General features: G+C 35.5%; 1 protein-coding gene across 2 annotated transcripts in view; it reads right to left on the bottom strand.

The window, feature by feature from the left end:
- LOC136033870 (protein HIRA homolog) overlaps positions 1 to 15,036 on the bottom strand; it is a 126,712-nt gene that overhangs the window by 49,952 nt on the left and 61,724 nt on the right. For both annotated transcript variants that reach the window (XM_065714840.1, XM_065714839.1), the window contains exons 7-8: positions 2,966 to 3,133; positions 467 to 623 (exon numbers count right to left, since the gene is read on the bottom strand). In XM_065714840.1, the coding sequence (XP_065570912.1) occupies positions 467 to 623; positions 2,966 to 3,133 (325 nt within the window). The remainder of the gene's footprint in view (positions 1 to 466; positions 624 to 2,965; positions 3,134 to 15,036) is intronic.

Raw genomic sequence — 15,036 nt, 5'->3', positions numbered from 1 at the left:
AAAGAGATGGGGTTCTTTTTGATCAAGTATACGGCAGTTGCCTTAAAATGCCTTCACGCCCTTTGACTGAACCCCTGTCTTTCTGCCACGGTTAGTTCATGTCAATCAGACGCAAGCTCAACCTGCTCACCAACATTAGTGTCCTGCAAATAGTTTTCCAAGCTCTCAAGCATAGTTGTTCTTGTCTCAAGCAAACTGGTACAGATTTCATCAGCGAAAACGAGAATGTCAGGTTTCAGAAGCCTCAGAAGTAAAAGGAACTTCTTTTTTTCATTCTTTTTAATACAAATTTTTCTTTCTAATATAATCGCCAAGAAGGAAGTGAAGAAGGCAGTCACTCTTAAAATTACCCTCTTTCCCATTGAAAATTTTGGTGGTAGATGGACCCATGCTCAGATTGTACCACTAAAAGGTTAAATAAAAAATTACTAGCCCATTACGAACAAAACCGATCTCGTCAACTTACCTGTAAAAAGGTCACGAAGGACAACAAGAGGCCTCTTGAGAAAATTTTGCCAAACACTTATACACAAATCTTTAGAGCCAATGGCACATGTATTGCCAATGATCCGCTTTCCATTATTCACATTGCTCTTTTTTTGGTAAAGACATGAGCTAAATCGCTAAAATGACAACACAAAAATTAGAGTAATGGATAGTATTTACTTTAAATATGGATTTAGGGGAGCATTCATTCAGCGCATAACACACAAATTTCATGAAAAATAATGTAACAAATTATATTACAAAAGCAATAGCTAATACCCTTGAACCTTAACAAGAAGACCTTTTGGGTTAACAGCCAAAGAAGCAAGAGAAGCATTAGAAACATGCTCTTAGATTTGTATTTACTCCAATGAATTGCCTCGTTTTGTTTTGTTTTCTCTTCAGCCCTGGTTGAACTTTCTTGAAGTAATGATTCTGTGGCTGTTTTAATTTTTAATTCTGGTTTTAATGATTGCATTTTATTCTAAGGCTTATCTCATTTTCATATGTGCTTCGCTGAGGGCGGCCTTTCGATATGTAGCCGAAACATTCTGTAAGATTAAAAATCCCACTGCCCCAAAATTATTGCCCCATTGTTTAGCTTTTTTTGTGGCAACAGCCTATGGCACGATATTCTTGACGACAATTTAGACACCTTAAGATTAATAAGGAAGCCCCTGCACCAATGGTGACTAAACCAAAGCTTTGTATAGCTCCAACATACATTTTAGCTACAAATAAATACAAACTTTACTTCTGTTCATCTGTTAACCATACACTTATATCGGGCAAAATTCTGCCCAAAAACTATGTCCAGGGACGGATATGTAGCTAGACATACATCTGAACGACGCTTCACACAAAACTAGAGCTTTTTTTATGGAAGTATTAAGCCACGTGAAAACTTAAAACAACGTTTTTGGGGGATACCCCGTCGGGGGCACGTAAGCATAACAGTTTAATCCTTCCTTTAAAACTAAAATTTGCCAGGGCTAGAGCAGAGATAAGAGAAAGGCTATGTCCCTTGAGCAGTCATCATCAAATCTAAATTTAAAAGGACTCTTTCAAATAAAGAAAAGTCTGGTAAAATGCAGCCCCCCCCCCTATTCAGCTTAACCAAAGAGACTCCTAATAAAGAATAATAAAATTTGGCGTAGAAATGTTCTTTTTGATGATTGAGCTGACCTCCAAATAGAAAGACCTTTTGACCTTCTCCTGAAAGATTTCTTACCACTAAACAATAATAGAGATTAATCTCAATTGAGCTCATCATTCAAAAATAAGGTTTCAAATTTATGTCGACAATAACTATTTTTATTGTATTTGAACTGCGTAAATTTTTAGGAGGAAAATTCGCCACTGTAAGGCAATATGTCCTCAAGAGTCTGGAATCGTATCTCTATTAGGGCCAGGATCACAATTTCGAGGCGTAGCATGGTCAAAAATATCACTTTACCAGGGTTTTAGCTCAAGCTTTTTTATTGGGGGGCATCGCCCCCCCCCCTCAAAAGACGTCACTGTACTATGGTTAAGTCTCTTTCGTCACTTAAAAGGAGCAATAGTACATACAATTTCTATTCGATAGTCTTGTGCCAATATTCTACTACATTTGGTTGGAAATGGTAAAAATAAAAAATTTCTTCATTTTGTAAAACTGAGGTCGTCTTTAATGTCGATATTTGAATATAGAGCATGGAGTGGAGGACCAAGTTCTCATTTGGAAACTGAATCTTCTTTCTAGTTTTTTCGGATACACTAAATCCATTTTTCCGGTATCCCCAGATCGCCCTTATCGCCAGGACCCCCCCCCCCCCCCCGTTATCGCCCTTATCTGGAAACAGCACAATATTTTTAGGGCTGCTAATTATGATGCAAAACTGAACCTTAATAAACGTAACACATTTCAAGTCAGCACAAAATAACATTTTTGATTTGTTATGTAGCAGCGATATTGGTAAAATTAGTGATTGATGAGCATAAAATGTTTCCGAATATGCTCTTGAATTAAATTACGATTCTTTTTTCCGCATTGATAAATACATTCGGTACTTGAAAAATTGATCTCACCCGAGAGCCAAATTCAGTATAAAAACAACTCAAAACAATACCATAAAAGTTATGACAGAAGATTTCATTTTATGGAATATTTGTGATTTTTACACAGTATTATTATTTTAATCCTTGCCTTTATTAAATTTTTTTAACTTGTTTTCATATCCTTAGTATTTTTATTTGTTTTTAGATTTAATACAGTTGAGAGATTGTTCATCAGTGATAATTTTTGCTCTTATTTATCTTGCCAATTTTGACCATGAAAATATCATACTAAAAAAAAAAAAACACAATACGATATGTTAAAAATGAAAAAGCATGGAAATGTTAAACTCATACACTGATAATAAAAGAACAGCATACCCTAGAAAAAAAAATTCATTCATCATGTCTCCCAGTAGGAGAATAAATGAAAAAGCTACTTTACCACACAAGTAACGGCTTTTCTATGGCCAACTAGATCTCTCTGCAACTTCCATCCGTCTCGGTCAATTATTTGTGCAGTTGGGCCCCCACCATTTATAGCATGAGCGCTAATAAGAGTTTGACCTTCAGGACTCCAGTCTAACCTTAATACAGGAGTAGTTCCACTACACTAAAAATACAATAAACAAATTTTCTTCAAAAATTCCACCACCTTCCAATGAAGTAATTTTAATATAATTGTATCATTCGCCCATAACTTATAGCTTTGGCTATTCTGAAGAACTAACGCCATTCTTCTGTTATGCTGTTATACTGTTATGCAGCATCTTTGGCGGCACGACAGTTAAATAAGTACTGTTCAATATGTAAAAGCCTTGGAAGCGTTTAGGGGCTTATTTCCAACCTCTATAATTTACCTACGAGATTCAATTATTAGGTAAAGATATTTCATAAAGATGAATAAAACTAAGTCAGAAGAAGAGTCGAATCTTAAAAACAAAATTTATAACAACTATGCATAACAGAAGCCCCAAGTCCAGTAGAAATCGTCAAGCCCATGGAGCCAATTATTCGAAAAGGCGCAATAATACAGTTAATGTAAAATTGAATCTCCGTTCTTTTTATCTTTGAACTTTTATGAACAACACACAGGCAACAAATAAGGACTTTTATACGATAGCTGAAACTAGATGGAAGTCATTATGTAGTGAAAACATCCGTTATTTTCTTATGTTTAGCACAACTTCCAAGCCGTCTTTTGTGCCATTTTTTATGTGCCTCTGTTTCACATTACGTGTGATGGAAAATATTACTTTATTCAATAGGAAGTACAACAAAATTATTTCTAAGAAATCAGTTTTGAAAAAAGGAACTATCGATTATTTTTCCCTTTCCTTTGCAGTCCAGGGCCAACATTTAATGTAGCTGGTCATATACAATGTATGAGGGCCACAATGTTGGTCCCAGTTCCTCGCGAGTCAAGCATGTCAGGGCTAATATAAACTACTGACGGTTACTGCTGCAATTGAATCGTTCATATACCAATTTGGGCAAGCTCGTAAAATTTGCAGTGGAAGGAAGTCAAAAGGAAAATTAATTACTGCTCTTGATCACAATGCAAAAACTATCGGGTGGATAAAATGTCGATGGCTTTTCGGTTTTTTCCAGTGTCTTCAGTTTGGAAAATACCCGAAAGTGTATTTACGGAAGGACTAAGATAAAACAGTAAAAAGAAAGATTAAATGTGCAATGACATTTTTTATTTTTCATTTTTTGTACAAGTTCTTATTTTTAGCAAATACCTTTGCCATACCAAAAGCTAAGAGTCACTCAAATGCTTTAAAGCTAAACCCAAAAAGAAAAAAAAAGGTGCAATTGATCAGAGTGGTTTCTGAAAGAACAAGCTAAGAATAAAAGATGAATAAGTGTTGGCAGATTTACTTTTTGAAACTAATGGATACTCCATTGAACAGTTAAACTCACATAAATGAGCTGTATTCTTCTTATGCATATTCCATTCATAGATTAAAATTATACGAAAAGACAAGCTATTTCTTACGGAAGAAGAGAACTAACGTTAGAACTTAAAACAATAAGAATTATCCTATTGATAACCTTAAATTCCTCGCTCTTTCTATTTAAGTTAAACTTTTTCCCAACGGATATTTCAAGAATGAATACTCTTGAACAAGAAGGATGTGATAATTTTTTAACCTAAATTTTTTAATCGCATTACTTCGAGAGCAAAAGGTTTCGTTTGGTTGTATTTGTTTTTAACCATAAAATTACTGGTTCAATCGTTTCAAAAATAAATTAAAGATCTGAAACTATCAGCTCGCTATGTTTATTGTATTCTAAAAGGCCTCAGTATAAAACTTGCCAAACTTTAGCATAATGATCGAGAGGTTGAGGGCTTGGTGGAACTCCTGATCCCCTATTCCAAAGGAGCCAATTCTCCAACAAACACCCCCCCCCACAGGGAAAACTTGGACATCACAGCCTGAAAAATGTACTTTACCCCCCTCCCTTTTTTGAAAAAATTAAAAGCCTGCACCTTCATCTGGGGTGATTTTTATTTCCGAAGTATTGTTTTGCAGAAGTTGAACTATTAGGTCAACAGCGAACGTTTGAGGGGTGGGATGCCGTCCCTCATGTTTAATAGCCCTGAAAATGATAATAAAACCGGCAGAAATTAAACATTTATATGTAAAAATAGTTTTTTTTTCAGATGACATTAAACAGCGATGTTAAAATCCAAAGAAACGGAAATTATCCAATACATGAGGTGTGTTGCTTCACCCATATGCCCCACCTCTCACTCTTTACGCCAAAATTTGGGATTTTAGCAAAATACTAAAAAAAAACTTAAGTTATACATGGTATAACTTAACTTTAAGATGCTTAAAACCTTAAGAAATACATGCTTAATGCAATTCGACCTTGGACGTCTGTATTAGTCTCAGATTTGGAATATAATTCTTAGAAATAATTAAATACCAACATTAGTGGAAATAAACTACTAATGGAAAAAAAATATGCTCATTGTCTTTTAGTTTAACTCCATAGCTTGAAAAAACTCCTCGATCCAGCGCTCGTTATGCTACAATTTTTTAGAGCTTTAAAAAATCTTCTTATTCCAGTTTAACAGCCCTTGTGTTTTAGGACTCGTTCGTAAACGATTGGGGCAAAAATTCAGTCAAATCAGGAGCAAGCGACAACTCCCTCTACGCAGCAATTTCTGTTTGTTTTGAATTTTAATGTGGTTCCTTACTTTCAGTTGACAAAATAGTTTTTTAGTCAATTTCTGACTGTTTTTCAAATGATGCCGAGGCCTAATCAAGATAGGAAGTGGGCTACCCGCCCCATAAGCCGCCGATTTCTAGCTGTTAAATTGTATGTTTAAATAGCAGTTAATTAATAGACAACGTCCTATATTGGTAATGTAAACTTCCAATTACAATTAATTCTTCGATCAGTTTCTACCCACCCACCCCAAGCTCAAAATCCCTTCTCAAAAAATTAATTCTTTATTTATCTGAACGCTCAATAAGTTAGGAAAATTAGGCATTAAAATATCCAAACCATCTGGGACCCCCTCCCGCCTACAAAATGACCCACCACGCCTCCTTCGTAATAGCTGATGTACACTTTTACCACAATGAAAACAATTCTATGAAATATGAAGCATATCAGATTGGTTAAATGAAGCTTTAAAATAAATGTCCGAAAATTTTTCATGCAAAAAAAGGAAGACATTACGCTGTGGTCCCCTCATTCAGGCTTAGTATACGTGAAGTGATATGATAAATCATTTCTAACCCCAACCTCCTCCCTCCCATACACATATTTCTCTATCTGTTTATCTGAAGGTTCAGAGTTGGACAATTTGGGCATTGAAATGCGCTCTTTTAGGCAAATGGTACTCCTTCCCCCGCCAACAAGCACCAATCCGCTTTTAATAGCTGATGCCTAATTATATATTACTGAACACAGCTTGTGCGGACTACGAGATATTTCAATAACGAATGCGCCCCGTGTGACATTACTTCCTCCGCAACTAGAGGCTCAATCTATACTTTTTTTTAAACTTTTAAATAATTAAATCCATTGGCTTTCTTAGAAGTTTAAATAGATGGCAACTTGGTCCTCTTTGGGGTAAAAATGTAGTTTGGTGCAACAAAATGTCAGTTTGGTGCCCCTCCACGCAAACAGACCTCTCTCTATGTTTATGTGAAGGCTCATGGAGAGTTGGACAATTTGGGCATTGAAATGCGTTATTTTAGGCAAAGGGTACTCCTTCCCGCGCCAACAAGCACCATCCCTCGTTCGTAATAACTGATGCTTAATTATACACCACTGAACATAATTTCATGATAATCAAGCGGATCAACTTGGCTAAATCAAGCATTAAGATAAATGTCTATATTAACCATGAGTCTTATGGGGAGGACTACGTGACTTTTCAGGAACAAATGCGCCTCCGCGCGGCCATTACTTCCTCTGAACATTTAAATCCATTGACTTTCTCAGAAGATTAAATAAATAGCAACTTGGTCCTCTTTAGGAAAAACCGTAGTTTGGTACCATAGAACGGTAGAAAATGCCACTTTACAGCATCAAAATATTTTTGGGCACAAGAACTTTTAATTCTGTTCGAACCAGCCCTCTCCCGATCTCATAGAATCATGGGCTCGATACGATCACCCCTGGTAGAAAAAACACAAAGAAACACGTGAAGAGCTTCATACTTCTGCAGTAGGGTTCGCTGATATACTAAATTTAATGGAGTGATTTTCACTAAGATCACTTGTCTATTTATTTTTTTGGGGAGGGGGGTCTTTATTCTTAAAAAATCGGGAAAATTGTCTCAGGCTTGCAACTTTCGATGGGTAGTATTAACCTTAATGAAACTTATATATTCTGAATCAGCATTGAAAGCACAATTATTTTGATACATTAATGTATCAAATTTTTATCAAAGCTTTGGTTACTACTGACACGAGTCTTTCCTTACTTACAGTTTGTTACCACGAACTGTTCAATTGTACATGTACCATATGATTTATGTATTATATAGCATGATACATATGTAAATGAGATACTTTTACTTTATATATGTACTTATGTGTAAAAATTATGATTGCCGCATCTGGTACCTTCTTTTTAATACTCGAAATGTGTTTACGATTACAGATTCCTTATTTTATAACTGAAAAATATGTTTGTCAGTTGACAAAATTATGTCATAACAACTTCTCTTCTAATCAGTATTACCTTTTTTACAATTTTCAAGCTCTTTAATGGTCATATTCATAATCATGTTTACTCTGTACAGTCCAAATTTTATTTTTTACGATTTTCCATGATCTGAAGCTATTAGCATTTGCTAATTTCCCTGGAGTAAAGATAACTACAATAAAAGATAATATTTCGACAAATGGACAACGGATTTTAGTATATGGCCGAATCTTGAAACAGTAAAAACTGAAAAATAACGGCATAAAACTACTATATAGGTTCCGCTGACTCATAAAATGATTAGAAAATAAACAAAAATGGATTAAGTACCTTTTTATGTTTGCCATAGTTAAACGTTATTTATAAAAGAATCCTATGCATCGGCAAAATGAACTGTAGATTTTATTGAATTTCCATAGCTTTAGAAAACACCACCCAACAAGATGGCAAACCTCTAATGGACTTGGGGCCGAATGCCCGCAGCAACTGTCAAGATGAAGACGTAAGATGTATGACAGACGTAGAAAAAAGAAAGACAGGAAAACTTTGACTCCCTAAGAGTTTTAGAGGTTTTAGAGAGGAATTTTTTACTCCCTAAGGTAGTAAGGTACCTTGAAAACCATTTTCTAAGCTTCAGCGTCAGCTGACTGTCGCAAAGACAAAGGATCTTTTAGTCAATTCTCCCTGAAAGGGCAGTGAAATTTTACCTTTTTTTCTGTCGAGCTTGTCAATCAAAGTAGGTGGCACTCCCACTTGTCAATTACAGGGATCTCCCACAGCGGTAAAATCGCTAAGATGATAATTCCTTTTAACTGATTTTTATCATTTTCCTATGAGGTATAGTGGAACGTTTTTAGCAATTACTCTTTCCTGAACTGTCAAAAGAAAATTCTGCTCCATTTAGTTGAAAAACAAAAATTCCCACTTGCTTATAATGTAAGTTTCATTAAAACCTTTGATTTAATGAAACTTTGAAACTTTGTAAGTTTCATTAAAACTTTGATTATCTCTATCCCAGCACAAAACAAAAAAAGTTTAATAGTTTGTCTAAGGTTACTGGGAGAGTGGATGTCAGCTTTCAGATTTCTGTCGTTTATTCTGATCTTTTATTTAAGATCTACAAGTTTTGGCAAGAACATACAATCAATTCTTAATTGTTTGTCCATAGTAAACTTTCAAAGTTCACCATGGACGATATAGAGTAAAGCTTTAAGGTGCTATATCACCTTAACTAACAAAAGTATAAGAATCCAGGAACCAACATTTGTTCCAAGAATACTGATTGAACTGCAAAAAAGACTTTCGTTTTTCATATTTGACATTTTTTCTGAACAAGTTGAAGTAAATAGATTTTTTCCCCCAATATCAAAGCAATCTCCTAACAGTCACCTCCTTTTTGTCACAAAAGAGCCCCTTTTCCAACTTGTACTATATACTTTTTATTGATTTATCTCTGATTGCCAACATATATGATTTAAGAGGGCTAATATATATATATATATATATATATATATATATAAATATATATATATATATATATATATATATATATATATATATATATATATATATATATATATATATATATATATATATATATATATATATATATATATATATATATATACTAGCTGTTGGGGTGGCGCTTCGCGCCACCCCAACACCTAGTTGGTGGGGGCCCTTCGCGCCCACCCCCCCAAGCCCCCCCGCGCGCGTAAGTCGTTACGCGCCATTGTAGTTGTGTCCCTATGTCCCACCTGTGATATATATATATATATATATATATATATATATATATATATATATATATATATATATATATATATATATATATATATATATATATATATATATATATATATATATATATATGTTTTTAACTACGTAAAACTTGCGAATATACAACATTCTTTGCTGTCCCATTGTCTGTGCATATAAATAGATTGTCAGGTTTACCGACTCTTGAACATGCAACATATAATGGTCCATGGGAAAACAATCCGTATTCAGATCTATACCTCATGATTCTAATGATTGCCCTTGAGCTTTGTTGATGGTAATTGCTAATCGACCATTCCCTGAGTCGCCATCGTCATTTATATATCCCCCTGTGCACCCCGGCGTCCCCTTTGTAGTTATGTCCCTGTGTCCCGGTCGTCATTTATATTCCCTGTGTCCCGGTCGTCATTTGTGTCCCGGTGTCCCAGTCTGTGATTTCTCTTTGAGCGTCCCGGGCGTCATTTATATTCCTTGTGTCCCGGTCGTCATTTATATCCCCCTGTGCCCCCGGCATCCCCGTTGTAGTTGTGTCATTTATATTCCCTTTGTCCCGGTCCTCATCCCGGTATACATTCGTTTTTGAATTTGTACATGATGAAATAAATTTTTAATTTTTTCCCTTTTTTTCCTTTTAGTTTTTTTTTATTGGTTTTGACCTTTTTTTAGGTTTTTTAGTTTCTTTCTTTTTCTTTTTAGTTTTTTTTTGAAGTTTTTATCTTTTTAGTTTTTTTACTTTTATTTATATTTTTTTAGTTTTCTTTTTCTCCTTTATTTTTCAGTTTTTTTCCTTTTTTTAGTTTTTTTTTCTTTTTTAGTTCTTTTAGTTTTTACCTTTTTATTTTTTTTTAGTTTTTTAGATTAAATTTTTTTTTAGTTTTTCACCTTTTTTCTTTTTAGTTTTTTATTGGTTTTTACCTTTTTTTTAGCTTTTTTATTTTTTTTTCGTTTTTTCTTTTTACTTTATTTTTAGTTTTTATTTTTTTTATTTTTTTATATTTATTTTTAATTTTATTAGTTTTCTTTTTCTCTTCTATTTTTCAGTTTTTTCCTTTTTTTTAGTTTTTTTTTAGTTTTTAGTTTTTTAAGTTTTTTCCTTTTTTTAGTTTCTTTAGTTTTTTTAGTTTTTCGGCTGTTTTATTTTTTTATTAGTTTTTATTTTTTTTTTGTAGTTTTTGCCTTTTTTTAGTTTTTTCAGTTTTTTTTTAGTTTTTAGTTTTTTACCTTTTTTAGCCTAACCAGGATTTGAACCTGGGACCTTCATTCTCTGTTCTGCCACCCTCTCTCACCGAGTGACTACTCCAGCATGTTCATTTTGGTGTTTTAAATGGTATATTATTAACCAAATTAATGTGTTTTACAATATACTAAGCATCGACATAACAAAAATGACGACAACTAATTTCATGACGTCAGCCGACACAGAAACATGACGTCACCTGATCCACGATCCACAGACAACTTATATATATATATATATATATATATATATATATATATATATATATATATATATATATATATATATATATATATATATATATATATATATATATATATATATATATATATGTATAGGGGAGAGTCGGGTAAGACCGACCGAGGGGCAAGACGGGCCTTTTGTCATTGCTAGACTTGAGCGTCACCTTTTTATCACTTGTAGAGCTAGAAACAACGGCCATCTAGTGGCAAGTTTCGGAGCGAAGTCTGAGAGTTGAAGCCAATCTTGTCTTCGAGAAAAATATTTTTATTCGTTTTCACATTCTCGAAACCGGCTTTTGAGGTAAATGTTTTTCTTTTCTGGTGTTTCTAATGTTCTGTTTTATACTGTGGTAATTGTTCTTACAAATATGGAGGTCTAGGAGAGTGTGTGAGACATTAATTTTTTTTCATTGCAGCGCCATCTTATGTTATAATTTTTAACTATTCCGAAAAAGCAGGTTTAGGGTAAGATGGACCACAGAGACAGCGGGTAAGACGGACCGGTCCGTCTTGCCCCCTATCATCTGGGATCTTTTTCGAAGTTATTTTTTTTACGTATTTTGTGAATATTGTGTTGCATTTATTGTTCCCGCATGTCAATTAGAAATATATTAAGCTGTCTCTCTTTTGCAGAATGGGAAAGTATACTAGGAAAACCACCCGCGGTCTCCACGACCAGGACTTACTGAGAGCAGCTGCTATGCAAGTTAAATCTGGTTCGCCGCTTCGCAAAGTTTCGAAAGAGGTTGGTTTGCCACGAAGCACAGTGCGAAGAGCAGTTGCAAAACTCGACGCAGCAGAAGATCCCCAATCAGTGGAGTTGGCAACTACCTTCAACTTTAAAAGTGTGTTCTCAGCAAACGAAGAGATACTTCTGAAGGACTATATGATCGCGGCACAGCACATGCATCATGGACTTACGAAAAAGGAAGCAGGTCAGCTTGCATATGAATATGCCCAGGCCAAAGGGAAGAATATGCCGAAGAACTGGACTGAAAATAAGTGTGCAGGAAAAGACTGGATGAATAGCTTTATGAGTCGTGTTGGGCTTTCCCTAAGGTCCTCCCAAACGACAGGCCTTGCCAGAGCCACCAGCTTCAACAGGACGAATGTCAGCGAATTCTTCAATAATTTAGAAGAGCTGCTTATAAAGCACAAGTATCCGCCGAATAGAATATATAATCTTGACGAGACTGGAGTAACCACCGTTCAGAAGACACCAAAGGTGGTTGCAGAAAAGGGATCAAAGCAAGTTGGACGCATTACTTCGGCTGAGCGAGGGACGCTGGTAACAGTCGTAGGGTTATCAACGCAGCTGGCCAGTCGATAGCCCCTTTCTTTGTCTTTCCACGAGTGAACTGGCTTCAAAGTTTTCTCAATGGCACGCCCCCTGGAAGCACAGGAAAATGCCAGCCGTCTGGATGGATGACAGCCGAAATCTTCCCGGATATGATACGCCATCTGATCTCCCAAGCCAGTTGCTCGCTCACAAATCGACTTCTGCTGATTATGGATAACCATGATTCGCACGTCTCATTGAGCGTGGTTAATCTTTGCAGAGAAAACGGCATTGACGTCTTAACGCTTCCGCCACATTGCAGTCACAAGCTACAGCCTCTTGATGTTGCTGTTATGGGCCATTCAAGCGATACTTCAATGAAGCAGCTAACTCGTGGATGATTTCGAACCCAAACAGGAGGATTACCATTTATGAAATCGGAATATTCGTTGGAATCACTTTTCCAAGAGCTTTCGTCATGGAAAACGTACTAAGCGGGTTCCTAAAAACAGGAATATACCCTTTCAATAGGAACTTTTTCCAAGATCACGACTTTCTCAGCGCCTTTGTGACAGACCGACCAGCACGAGAGACGTCTCCCATGACAGGCCAGTCTGCAGTTCCATCAACCAGCCCTGGCGACGAGAGCTTGAATAACGACGTGCTGCCAACTACCAGTAGCTCAGTGATTTCTGCGACTATGCCAGTGACTCCAGAGTCGGTTCGTCCTCACCCTAAGGCGAGTTTCTATGCAAGAGACGGAAAAACGTCTAGGAAAAGAACAAAGTCCAAAATTCTGACGAACACACCTGAAAAAAACAGACTGGAAGAAGAATTTGAGTTGAAAAGAAAAAAATCAGAAAAGAAAGCTCAAAGAAAACGGCCTGAAAAGAGAAACCTCTCCAAACAGCCTGGGAACGGGGAAGACAGCTTCGATGAACATATCGCGCTGGATGATGAAAGTGATGACAGTTTGCATTTGGATGGGTCAGAGGAGGAGGAGATTCTTGATGGAACCGAACCAAAAAGTTGGGATTTCTTGGTTGTGAAAGTGCCGACCAAGAAGAGCTTCAGGAATTATGTTGGAGTAGTGTGTGATTGTGAATCTGATGGTTTCCATGTTCAGTTTTGGAAGCGATTAGCTCCATCGAGCAAATTCACGGCAACTAAAGAGATGAGCTTCGTGCGAAAAGAAGAGGTCATCATGAAGCTGCCAAAACCGACCTCTTCGGGCGGAACGACGAGACAGTCGGCTCAGTTCGTTTTTCACGTAGATTTGGCAGCGTACAGTGTTTAAATATAGTTATTTGCTAACTTTTTACTTTTTTACTTACTACTAGTATTTTAAGTATTCGAAATAAAATTATTTAGAGACAATCAATCATTTTGAGCAATTGGGTCCGTCTTGCCCAAAAGGCTGGTCCGTCTTATCCTATGGGGTGGGCAAGATGGACCTTTTGACCAACTTCAGTTTTTTTTTTTATCTGGGCCCGGAAATACGGCTTATTTATGTGTGAAGAAGGTTTCTTTACGTAACTCAATGTTTTGGGGACAAGTTAGACACCTTTCGTCAGTCGTTGCTTGTAACCAACCTCTTCCGCTGACGAAAAACCAAAATGGGGTCCGTCTTACCCGACTCTCCCCTAAGTATAAATATATAAAACCAAATTTTTTCTCTATTTCATTCAGAACCGTCATATGTTAAATCGCGACAAAAAATCCCTTAGATTCACAGCTGTAGTTCGCGATTTGTTGGTATTAATTATTTCTCAGTAGCAGGAAGATTTCTAGATATTTTGCAATTGCGGTTAAAGAATAACTTTACGACCGAAAATACAAAAATTAACCTTAACAGTACTTGTTAATTGAAAAATTTAAACGATTGTTTAAAAAAAAATTTGAATTTTATTCAAAACGATTATATTTCACGTTTTTCTTAATTTTGTTAATAGCTTTTCTTTTAAAAGAGGTGATCAACCTCTATAAATATCCGGAGACAACCATATCAATCTTTTAAAGCGCTTGTTGGCTGAAAAAAAATTGAATTGTTTTCCATCTATTTTATTTAAATGATCCTATTTTATATTTTACTCAACTTTCTTCTCACTTTTTATTTATGTGACTAAAATGAGATGAGTTATATTTTGCTACTTAATAGTTGTTCTTCCAAAGGCAAACGAAGGTTTATTTTCCCAAGATGAAGAATAAGCTAACTCGCTTTACTTTATTCATTTCTCTTTAATGCCATTGAAGCAACTGAGTAGACCCAAGAGAGGCAAGGATTTCTCCAAGATGTTCTTTATACTACTCGACCTCGTTTAAAGCTTTGAAAGAGGCCCTTGTTACATCCACTTTTTCCAAGGAAACAATTCAAGCTTATCCTCAACAAAGAAGATTTAGGAAACATAACAAGACTACACAATAACGGCTAGCGAAAAGGAAAACGAAAAAATATGTTTCGAACACAGTGAAGAAAAAAGAAAATATATAAGGAATTTTTTTGGCAAAAGTTCGTTGGCACTGCCCAACGGATGAGCTGTTGAAATTGAAGGAATAAAGCCATCGATGAAGGAAAATCCGCAAATGCCAGAGAGAGAAATTTAGGCCCTAAAAGATATTATAAATAAAAAAAAGGCAACTTACTCTTAAATCTTGAATGCATGAATCCAAATAATAACAAAGAAACAACAACAAATTTGTTAGAATTAACTTTTTCTTCTTTTTTGAAATGATAACTCAGAAGATTGTGACCTACATTGATAGTTAGTTCATTTTAGCATTTAGTTTAGTTTAAACTA

The sequence above is a fragment of the Artemia franciscana genome, chromosome 12 (genome assembly GCF_032884065.1).
Source record: "Artemia franciscana chromosome 12, ASM3288406v1, whole genome shotgun sequence".
NCBI classification, from domain to species: Eukaryota; Metazoa; Arthropoda; class Branchiopoda; order Anostraca; family Artemiidae; genus Artemia; species Artemia franciscana.
Note: the sequence above shows the minus strand (reverse complement) of the source record. Positions and strands in the feature narration are given on the sequence as shown.